The following is a 12,295-nucleotide window of genomic DNA, read 5'->3' as shown; positions in this document are numbered from 1 at the left end:
ACAGTAAATTGTATACATAATATTTCTTTTCATTTTTTTTACATTGTTCCTTAATATTTACATGTTCAAATGTTCAAGTTCGAATTTCCACGTGAATAGATTTTTTCTCACTTCTCCGAATAGGATTTTATTTCAACAATGTTACTGGTTTTGTTGAATTTTCTCCCCATTCTTTACTACTACTCTCATTCGCTTTGTTCGAAAAATTGATATTCTAAAAAATATAAACCTTGTTTTTTTTTTGTTCAACATTTTATGAAAATTTTGGTTGATCTTTCCGTTCATGAAGCTTTATGCGCTCCAAATGATGATTTGTGGGAACTAAAAGCATTTTTATTTTACAACAATTACCGGTTGTGCAGCTTTATGAAAAAATAAAAAAGCAGTTAGAATGAATTTAAAAACAAAAAGTATAATATCGAGTCATACATATATTTCTACCCGCGGTTAAAAATTTTTTTAACCCAGCTCGAAGAAAATATTTCAAGAGCATTTTAATCATTATAACAGTACATAATACACTATTTATAAATATATCATATATTCGTCGCAACGTGAAAAACAATTAACTTGTAACCTCGCAGACATTGATTATTGCTCAAAATCTTGTGCGAATCAATAGCTCTGAGCATGTAATAACGACAACAAAAAAAAAAGGAAAGAAAAAGAGTCTAAAAACAGGCTCTCGAGCTTTCATTATGACGTGTTATCGGCGTGGCCAATAAGTGATTCTTGATTAAATAAGCCTCGGCTCTCCTCGGCCATATAATAATGTGGGCTGCTCGCGATAATTCGCTTTATATACACATGCTTAACTGTATACAATTATCGGCTATGCTTATAAGCTTTATAATCTCAGCGTTACCTCGTCATTAATATTTTGTGTGCTTATACTCATATGCACATGTACACACACACCGACACACACACACGTACGCCATATGTCGATAATATAGTTTGTATTAAGACGATGCAAAAACAAGGAGAGAATTTCGAGCGAAACGAACCCGTTAGTGAAATGGATTATTTATTTATCTTATCGTCGGTGTGTAGGAAGTAAGAAAGCGAGAGAGAGAGAGAGGGGAAAGCTCGTATGTAATATACGTTGGCTTGGAACAGGCAGCAGCTATTTATGCATTCCGCGATATCGGAGATTTTTCGTATAAAAATATTTATTTTTGCGCGTTTATTATACATCACACGCGTCGTGTTTGGCATACTCAGCGGCGTAAATGTAGTACACGCAAGCTTGATTTATTGTGCTTGATTTTGTACAATAATGTTGTATACGGCATAGTCAACCGTTTAAATGTGAGATTAAATATAATACAGCATCACACGCGCTCTTTTCTCTTTTCCTCTCTTCTCTCTCTTTTCGATCTTACTCACGAAATAATAATCCTCTTATAATTACATTATATTTATTACTATCTCACGTATCAATTAAATTTACGTCGTATTAACGTTAATCGTCTCTCTCTCTCTCTCGTACGTAGAATCAAGATTTCACACTGATATCCCTTAGCGCGCGGTATACACGCTGTACTTACATTTTCCATTAAGAGCAGCTTTTTTCTTTTTTATTCAACATACATCATACATACATAGCCACACACTCACATTCATACGTGTGCACGCATTGGTATTGTATAAACGAAGCTCACCGAAAAGCAACGTAACGTATATAATTAAAATTACCTTCGTGTGTGCGCCTCGGTTCTTTTTCTCCCTCTCTCACTCTCGCAGTCGTGCAAATTCAATTAAAAAAGACATGAAGCCCATAATAATTATCATTATTAATAAAAGTTTAACTGAGCAAGGAAAAAAGGTCAATTTGCGTGCAACAAAGACGCTTTTCTTCTTTGCAATCTCTCTATATGTCAGGTACATCGAGGAACGGCGAGCGTGCGGGGAAAAAATAGGTAAAGGCAAGCGGAACGTCAAAATTTATAGTACAACGTGTACATGATAATGATACAAGGTAATACTATAAAAAAAGATAAGGTAGGGGGAAAGAACGGCACGCAGATGCGTGCATGTAAAATGCGGAGTTGCTGGGGCAACGAGAGCACACTTACACATCCATACAATATACATCTCTATGCATTAACTCTCTCTCTCTCTCTTTCACACACACAAACGCACACATACAATGCACACATAATAGTTGAGTATCCTTAGTTGACGCGCGTAATAACGCAAACTCGCTTCGCGAGCGGCTCTCTACGCGTGTTGATTATTTTGCAGATTTTTGTTCAGAAAAAAAACTTTCTTCAACCCTACAGTTAAACTCGCGTTACAATGATGGTCTCGCAGTGCATTTTGCCCGTGTACAGAAGTTCATTCCATTCGGTGAATTATGTGCAAGCAACGAAAACACGTACACGCATAGACGACTCTTATGCGCGCGACAGATAAAAAGAAGAGATAGTAAAAAAAGAAGGTTGTATAGGTGTTGGTCCACGCCGCACGATCCATTATGGGCCGAGCAAAGTGTAAAGAAAAACCTGAATGACGAGTGCCGACGTCTTCGTCGTCGGTGTCGTCGTGCTATATGGCCGGACTGAAACAGTGTCGTTGTCATTGTTGTGGTTGTTGTTGTTGTCGTTATTGTTGACGAGGCGTTGCCCGTGAAAAATCAGGCCTGCTTCTCCAACGTCGTCATGTCCCTGGAGAGAGCTGGCGGGATCTTCATTCCTCGCTGTAGGAGGAAGGGTTCAGCTCTTGTCAGACGTCGCCCCAAATCGTCGCCCACTTGGCTTTGTTCACTGAGGCCACGAAAGCGCCGTGCGGGTACCACGAGACTGCCGTTACTGGAGTCCTGAGAGAGCCAAGCGTGGACATGAAAGAAAAACAGACAAACATATTTTAGTATCACGAGTAGTTCTGCGGTATGCGCTTCAAATATTATGTATTATAAACTTTTAATGCTGATTGAAAGTATATAGTCACTTTTTTATGCAGCACGGGGGAAATATATCATATGCATATAATAATACCTATACGCCCATTAACGTGTGCATTAATACGTTCTCGGTTCGAGCTCGCACCTTGCCCGCGGCTAACGTCATTATTCTCACTTACGCTCATATCTTACCATTGGCTCGGAGCTCAGCTTGGCGTAAGAGAAAAAAAAACGTAAGAGGAAGGAGAAAGAGGTGCATCGATAAAGCGGACATATACGTTATATAGCGCGACGAATCGGCTACGCATGGATCAGGGTATAAAGGCAAGACAGCTCGACGCCTCGCCTACCTATATCCGAATCGGGCTGAATACTTTCTCAATGTGCGGCGCGAGTCTCGGTTTGAGCGACAAATTTGCCGCTAATAGAGACATCAATTGGTCTTTGCTACAATTCCATTTGCCGTATCAACCACATCAAATTGCTCGTCTACCCCTCGAGTTATATATAAAATTACGCGGCTGCACCGACTATATCTATATGAACGCAGAGCAAGATCGATACTTGGCCGAGAAGGGCATGAGTGATCAGAGAAAACACGAGAGCAATCAATCAATTATCTTCGAAAAAGTAGAATGGATATGAGAGAGCAGGTACGAAGTCGCTGTCCGAAAAGAGAGAAACAGAGAGAAGAAGAGAGAGAGAAAGAGAGAGCAGGTTACAGCACTGCGGCTGTGGCGGCGACGCACACATATGTATTTACAGCAGCAGCAGAGGCTGCTACGTATAGTCTCTTTTTTTTCAATAGCTTTTCAAAGTATATAACATATGTCAGCTTCGGACGTGTTTTACAATTTAACGAGCTGCAGTTCGCGTGCAGGAGCGAGTAGTCGAGTCCCGACTCCTTTTGTGCTGCTCCGCTGCGCTACCTGCGCGTACTCGCGCGCTCCTACAGCGTATAGTCATTTTTCTTTATTTTGTGTATCTTTGGTAAGTCAATTCTTTGGCTCTCGTTGCGCGTCGATCCTCGTGCGTTCGCTGCCAGTCACGTGCTCGCGCACACACGGTGAAACGCACGGCCAAACCACCGACCGAGCCAAATAAAGATATTACGTCGTACAGCAGCAGCAGCAACATGCAACGTCCGCACAGCACATATACACACATTGTACGCGCATCATGCACACATTGTCTGTATTATACAGGTATAGCCGCGTACACGAGCTGCGAATTTCGTTGAAAAGGCATATAAAAGTGTCCGGTTTAAGGGCTGCAGCCGCGAGTCGCGGGTTGATTTTCTTAAGCGTACATAAACGCGCTCCTATGCGCCGTTCGCGTGATTGATTGCTTCCGTGGGCTTTTGCCACGCTATATAATTTTACTTTGTTGAATACAAGAGAGCCATGCATACATATAATACACTCTCTCACATACACACACTCGATACACAAACTTCCTCTGGAGGCCGCATCTTTTACTCAGCTAACTTCCGTTAATAAATATAATAATAAGCCGCGCGCGTTATTTGCCTATACAATGTATCTGCGCGCATACACATAATATTATACATATATTCGACTTTGCGATAGAGGCCAAACAATCGCGAATATAAAACGAGCTTTGAGTATAGAGCAGCGCACGCGTGCGCTCCGTATAATCGGGGCCGCGACTTCGTCGTCTATTACAACGACAATGAAAGTCATTACTCGCAGGTGTATGCCCACCTCTATATATACGCGTACATTCTGTTACATTGTTGAACAAATATAAGCTAGCTGCACATTATGCATATGCCAGCTCTTGCTTTGCTTATTTCTGCTATACGTACGTGCATATGCCTCGACTCGCGCATATGTATACAGATATATATACCGATCGCTATCGCGTACGCCTTCCTTTTTTTTCTTATACGATCTCTCGACGAGTCTCGATCGATCGACGCGAGAGAGAGGCATATATTCCAAATGGCCAATAAGCAAACGAATATATATTAACGCGCGCACACCCAGCGTCGACTTATGGCTAATACACGCAGCTGAGCTCGAGACACTGCTCTTTGAAAGGGTCGTCGACTCGATCGTGGCGACTTGCCCGAGCGCCTTTCGCGTTGATGTTATTATTACACGCGTTTAAACAACTCGCCCTGTAACGTAAGCGAGCTAACCATAGCCAACAGTTAACCAGCCCGATCATTGCTTTTGTTGTTCTTAGGCGAGCTTATGACACGCTCGCGTTGCCCGATCGTATACTTTTTCTTTCTTATTTTCAGCAACTAGCGTAAAAAATTTTTCCTATATACATCCGATCGCCGTCGTAAAATTCCGCAGCTCGGCGACCTCGTGCGCGCGCTAGGCTACTTTTATTCACCGGGGGCCAGCAGCACATGCGCTAGTCGTTTTTACAGCGATGATTCCTCGAGTAAACTCTTCGCTGCTCGACCTTTTATGGTTCAACGAGTTACTCGGTCACTGTGTTGTCATCGCTCGCTCGTACTGCTGCTACTGCTGCAAAAAGCGACTTTGAACGGACAAAAAAAATTAGAATGAACCTCGATGAACCCTCCCGTACACGTACGCCAAGTTGATGATGATAATAATAATAATGATGACTCCCTGACGTAATCGATTGAGCGAGCAAATTGCTCGAAGAAGCTCGAGCGCGAAAGACGAGATGCGACGATGATTCGCAGAAGAAACTATAGAGGAATGCACATGTTGCTGCGCTAGAGCAGAAGAGCGACGCAGAGTAAAAAAACGAAAGAAATAAATTACGTCGAGGAGAGAGAGAGAGAGAGAGAGAGAGAAAAAGAGAAGAGCATGTATAAAACGTATATGTAACTTTCTCTACTCGAAGGAAATCGACTACGTTTGCCAATTTGAAGCTTACCGTTACCGCAGCACCTCAATCGTCTGCTGCTGTTCAAACTTCTGCCCTCAGCTGCTGCGTCTGTGCAAGTGCGCTTGCATGTGTGTGTATGTGTGTGTGTGTGTGTGTGTGTGTGTGTGTGTGTGTGTGTATACATGTCTCTGTGAGTGTCTACCAAACGTAAGAACGTGTGGCACTGGCCGAATCGATTTGAAAGAAAAGTTTTTCCGCTTCATCCTTCAGGGTGTATATGCTAAGTCTAGCAGTTCGGCCAGACCGAAGGCCGCGCCGCGTCGAAACTTTTCTCTTAAACCACACGACTTTCTAGGCTCGATAATTGATTTCCCGGGGCCGAGGGAGGCCAGCGCACATTTTTTGCCGTGACTAGACGTTTGAAAATTGTACTTGTTTATTATGTGCGCTGTATAGGTTGGTCGATCCACGGCAAATGTGTATGGGCAAAAACAGAGCAGCGACAAAATTGGAGCGAGGATGAAATAATGAGGTAAAAAATTTAATGAGCGAATTGTATCTCGAGAAGCGAGATGTCAAATAAAAATGTACGTATCAAAAGCTGGAGGATTCAATTTCGTCGTTCATTCATCGTTCGAGCTTTGCCGCTACGAGCAAGAGAGTCGGGCTAAAAAAGACCCGCGCGCACAGACTTTCTGCGTAGATATTCAGTAGGATGATCTCTCGAATCGTGAGAAAGAAAAAAAGGGTAAAAAAAAAAAATAAACAGGGAAAGACGTGGGGAAAGAGAGATGGTGCAGTGCTCGAGCGCACGTATATAATATACGTAGGTCGAGCATTGGCATTATCAACAAAGAGTGCAACGAAAAGAAGTTTTTAATGACGTGATCTGGCTGCGAGTCTGCATTTTGCTAGGCCAGGCCATCCATCCGTCGCTACTGCTGCTGCTGCTACTCCGTGTATATATACTCGGCTAGCTGCGAAAGTTTTTAGGCATTAATCGCCGAAAGGAGGCCGCCGCGCACGCGAAAGGGAGAGAGAGAGAGAGAGACGGAGCTGGACGCACGAGAGGAAAAAGTCATCTCGCGCACTCGAGTAATTAGACAACAAACGCCGCTGCAGTGCAGCTGCCAAACGCAGAGCACAGGATTTAATGGTAATGTCGCGAGGCTGGCAAAAGTCGATCGCGCTTCGGTATAAAGGAGGTTACATTGTCGGGCGGTGGCGGCCAAGGGATGATACCCGTACACACGGCTTTAATTATGCAGTCTGGAGCAGACGACAACGACGACGACGACGACTACGAAAAAATAAGCAAAAAACGACGACTACGACTTTGGGCATACGAGCTTTGTACGACACTTGGGAAATTGTCAAGATTGCGCGTGCTGTGCTGTACGCCTTTTTTTTCGTTTCGAAACGACGCAAGCTCGGGCTGTTTGTTTGACTTTTCAGTGCCACGCGTCGATTTGTTTGAGCGGATGTTATGTGCGCGTCCTCGTCCAACGCTACGTCCGACGTGTATAGAGGCACCGGGCTAATGGTATTAAAAGTTTTATATGCGTACAGAGCGAAAAGTATAAAGAAAAAGAGGAGAATGAGAGAAAAGGAAAAAAATTTCAACTTCTTATCAAATAAGCTTTGATATTTACTCGGGGAAATTCGCTGCGCATACATTATTATATGGATCAAACATTCTTCCGTAAATCAAGTGATTCCGACTCTGGCAGCGGCGGCGGCGCGCAGAAAAGGCCAACTTTTTTCTCTCCGCCCAGGTCAAGTATGTTTTAGCAATGGAAGTTTCGCCCAAACGAATATTTACCATATCGCGTACGTTAATAAATGTGTGTGCTCTGTGTGTGTGTGTGTGTGTGTGCGAGCCACGAGTGCAGAGCGAGCATCTTCTCTCGAATATGAAAATACCACGGCGATGGTCAAGTGCAGCGACGACGCGTTCTCGGAATTCCGCGCGAAACTATTATAACCGCGCGCGCGCGAGTACGAGCAACCTCACTGTGCAGCGCTGCCGAGCCTAGCTATAGAGCTTGATGCGCGCCGGCCTTTTGCCTATATCGCCTCACGCATACATATTATATACAGATGTATATATATATATATAGGTACAGAGAAAACTGCAGCATCCATATATATGTGTGTACTTACTCGGATGCGCGCGTGAATCTCCATTATTACGACTATCTATCTGCCAGTGGATTTTAAGCGCGCGCACCGATACATCCGTACGTAGCCGAGTAAATACGTTGTTTTTTTCTTCCCCTTTTGCTCGCAGCGCAGTTTTATCCTTGGCCGTAAAAGGCTGCCTCTCTCTCTCTCTTCTCTCTTCGGTGTCGGATAAGATTCGCTACTGCAAACATACGCGCGAGAAAAGTAATTATCTTATCTCTCTCCGGCGCTGCAAGTGTATACAGAGAAGATCTTGAAGAGTTTAATGTTCATTTTGAGTACGCTAGGCTATAGCCAATGTGTATATATATGGGCACACATACGCGTCGTCTATATATATGTACCTAGCGCGTATGTATTCGCACGCGTATTGGCCTGATTGGCATCGGCTAGAAACGACATCTTTGATTTATCCTCTCGCAGCAGTAATTCAAATAGAAACTGCCTCTGTGTGTGCGCTACCAGAGCCATATCAAAATCAAAGTATGCGGCCACGAGCGAAACTTGTTTTATCCGATGCTTATGTTCTAGCAGCGCGGTTGGATTTTGATTATGTTTCTGTATCGGCTCGAGCTCATCGCGAAAAAATCCTTAATTGTTTCTCCCGATCGCTGAGCTCCGTGTGAGTGTGCACGATAAGACGTACTTTTTCTGCGGTACAATACAAGCGGGGCCCGTATCACTGACGCCAATAAATGATCTTTCCAACGATTATACATGGCGCAAGCCGGAAATTTGAATGTGTACGCGCTTTTTTTTACGCTCGCCGAGAGGCAAGCAACGGTTATTTTATTGCCGATACAATTTCGAGTCTCTCTCTCTCTCTCTCTTGCGAGATCGTCGATCGATGCGTGAATACTTCATAGTTATGCTTCGAAGCTTGAAAGTCGCGCATGTGAGTGAAAAGAGAAAGAGCGAGAGGATATGGAAGAAAGAAGCCCGGCCCCGTGTATCCTGCGCACACGAGTCGTACATAGCAGTCAGAAAAGTGTATCGTGAATAAAGAACAACGAGGGCTCGAGCAGTAGTCGTAGTTTGTCCGTTAAGTCTTTTTTACGAATGTAGAGCAGCGTCGTTTTTCGTCAGCACAAAAAGCACATGAGAGTGCGCGCCATGAGATGGGCACGCAGAGGAGGTAGGACATGATGGGCGCGCACTTAGCCCGTTGGCTTCGCAAGTAGCCCCTTCGGAGATAAAGGCTGCGGACTAATGCAAAGCGATAAAGGACGACGAGCGGGGCCAAGATTCGCCGCATGCGGACTCACGACTCTGTGGCTACTCGTGCCGCTGCTGCCGCTGCTGATGCTACGTGGCTGAGGTAAGACGAAAAAATCTCGACGTTTTCGTATTCCTCTGAGCGCGCCTGATCCTAGCCGAGGATTTCAGCGACGAAAAAAAATGATGTAATATCGGCCTTCGAGATCGCATCGATTAATTCGCCTTTGGCCTTTTCACCCCTGCTTGACAACCAGATTATCCCTCCCCCTCTCCCCTCTTTCTCTCGCGATGATTATAAATCAAGGATTGCTCGGCCAGCTTGCACGTACTTTTATTCTCGCAACGCTCAATGCACGAAACTGCATTCCTCGGGGCCTTTTTTCCTGTAATATCTTGTAATATCTCTCTCTCTCTCTCTCTCTGCTTCGGCGAAAATACACAGGCTGCATTTTCATAGATGGCATATAGGAAAATCTGCGCGCGGCTGATCGATTCGATACAAGCTGGCGAGCTTCGACGCGATAGGTACACGGCGGCTTGGCTTGCTTGCTTGCGCGCCTGAACGTATACTCGCTGCCAGAGCCGGGCGCACACACAGGCTCTCGCACACATTACGAGGTAACTAAGACGCTTAGGTGTATATACATAAAAGCTTTGGCATCGCTGCCGTTGCAATACAACGCATGTAAACGGTGCCGTGTATTATGTCTATGGATGTGAGTGTACGTTTATGTATGTGTGTGTGTTCGTATACACATCGCCTGGAGTCTGATAATTCTCCTCCTCATACATATAATATATATTAATGAAATTCCAGTGCAACGATGTGGTATGTGTGTATCGCCACGCGCGCGTGTGGCTATGTGTGAGCACGTACAACGCCCATATATATACTTGTATGCGTGTACTTCTATCGCGTTTGCCTCGACTTATACCCAAGACTCAATAAGGTACCTATATAACTCGTACCTGCGCACAGTAGAGCCCCATGATTTTCATCAAACAAATTTAATACGACAATGCTATAGCGCGAGGCTGCTGCGCTACGCTATACGCTCTTCCTCCTTATTATTACTATTATAATAATTATAAGCGTATAATATATTTATATAAGTGCATCAATTAGTGGCCGAGCCACAAAGGACCAACGCGCGCGCCTGTACAGACTTTAACAATTTAACAAATAGACTCGCTCGCGACGAGTAAAAACTTAATCGCCGACGGAACTATAACGCTCGAGCAAAAAGGAGCCACGATTGTCACACAAACGAGCGATAATAACGCGCGAGTGCGAGGGATATTCCCTCTTTCTCTCTCTCTCTTTGGATGATGTATAAAGCTCTTCGAGGATGCCATTTAACAGCGTTCACCAATGCGAAAGAGAGAAGCAGCTAAAAAAGCAGCAGCCGTGGGTTCAAATAAAATCAAGAGAAAAGGCCGGGAGAGGAGTATTCGTTCATTAAATTAAAGCCAGATTCTCCTAGGCTTGAGCTAAATCGAGAGAACTTTGAATTAGAGAAAATCGCGCGCGAGCGCCGCGTCCAGCCGAGAAAAGCCCGTGTATGTGACGTCGGGCCAAGTTAGAGTATAATAACGCTGGAAAACGCCCGGACGTGCGGTGTAGCGGACGTGACCCGCTGCTCGAGACGCTTTTTCGATAAACCGAGAGCAGACTCGACTGCCGCCCAGTGCGCACAGCCCACAGCCCCGACGACCTCATCTCTCTTTTTTCTCTCTCTCTCTCTTTTATTCGATACGATTCGCCACTTTTATCAAATTCATGTACTTTAATAAGCCAAAGTATATCGCGCGATACTTACGTGTGATCCTTGAGAATTGTTTCGATTTTATTCGTGTTGACCGACCAGACAAAGATCGAACCGTCGGACGAGCCAACAGCGACGTATTGACCATCCGGGCTGAAGCAGGCTCGGCTCCAATCGCAGACAACTTTGAAACCATCAGCGCTGTAAATCGAATAAACTTTAGAGCCGATGTTTATCGATAAACATGTATGGCTTACTCTTCCATCGAGCAATGCTTATTATTTTCTTTGTGCGTCGGCCAAATTAAATAATTTAAATTCGAAAACATTTCAAGTGAAGAAACAAATTCAATTTAAAAATGAAAATTCAAGCACATAATATTTAAATTAAAAATCAATAAGCAGCTGTTTAAGAATATATTAGCATTTAAAAGTGAAACGTCAACGAATTTCGGCATAAAAATTAAAATCCGAGCAAATTAAAAAATTTAATTTAAAAACGTAAAAACTGATCAAAAGCTAAATAAAATTCGAGGGGAAAAAAGGTATCTGAAGTTTTACTTCTTTCGCTTACGCTAGATACTACATAATTAAATTGCCATGAAATTTCAGATGCCTTTTATTGTTTGGATGGATTTGTTTGTTGGGTTTCATTGGAGTTGGATTTGGAGTCTGCATTCGTACGATTATCACACTAAACTAGGTAATGCCAACGCGACCAAAGAAGTTTCACTTCAAAAAAAAAAAAAAGGCAACTACAAGTATACGTATACAGTGTTGTCGATTTCTTTTGCCCTCACAAAGCTGACAAATATTTTAATTAAAGCTCTCTTTCTCTCTTGCGAGTAAAAAATGGAATTCTCTCGATTGTTATAAAAAGTGAATTGCGCGGCTGATACGATAGAAAGAGACCCTATTTCTTCAAATAAAGATTCGACATTCGTGAGCTTGTATGTGTGTGTGTTGGAGGACACGCGGATGAACGAAAGGAATCGTAGCGTGGAATTTTTAATTAAACCTTCTAGAATGCGATATATTGCGCTTCTCCACTCGCGAAAAATGTATAAAAACCGAATCTCCGATTGTGATTGACGATCAATGTCCATCGACAAATTGAAACAGATTTTCGATATCGCGCATTGTTCGTTTTTTTCGCGTTGCAAAATTGAACTTTAGATGTGTGTATGCGCGCAATCGCTGTTATTTCTCTCGGACGCAGAAAAAGTTAAAGTTAATAATTTCGTTTACCTGAACGATGATACGATCATTTTCATTCGCAGGTCTATCAGCTTTAGCGTATCGTCTCTCACACAGCTCAGCAAAAAGTTGGCATCTGAAAAAGAACGATCGAATGCGTTATTTTAATAAAAGTAATTATGGATTGT

The 12,295-nt window shown here is 43.5% G+C and overlaps 1 protein-coding gene across 2 annotated transcripts in view; it reads right to left on the bottom strand.

The window, feature by feature from the left end:
• Positions 1–1,370: 1,370 nt before the first annotated feature.
• LOC106651581 (autophagy-related protein 16-1) overlaps positions 1,371–12,295 on the bottom strand; it is a 339,331-nt gene continuing 328,406 nt past the window's right edge. Inside the window, exons 10-12 of one of the 2 annotated variants that reach the window (XM_014370142.2) lie at positions 12,159–12,243; positions 10,966–11,112; positions 1,371–2,821 (exon numbers count right to left, since the gene is read on the bottom strand). In XM_014370142.2, the coding sequence (XP_014225628.1) occupies positions 2,728–2,821; positions 10,966–11,112; positions 12,159–12,243 (326 nt within the window). In that variant the 3' untranslated portion in view covers positions 1,371–2,727. The remainder of the gene's footprint in view (positions 2,822–10,965; positions 11,113–12,158; positions 12,244–12,295) is intronic. The other variant, XM_014370143.2, reaches the window with a different exon arrangement.

The sequence above is a fragment of the Trichogramma pretiosum genome, unplaced genomic scaffold, assembly GCF_000599845.2.
Source record: "Trichogramma pretiosum strain Unisexual culture from Peru unplaced genomic scaffold, Tpre_2.0 scaffold68, whole genome shotgun sequence".
Lineage (NCBI taxonomy): Eukaryota > Metazoa > Arthropoda > Insecta > Hymenoptera > Trichogrammatidae > Trichogramma > Trichogramma pretiosum.
This window is presented reverse-complemented; position numbering and strand designations above follow the sequence as displayed.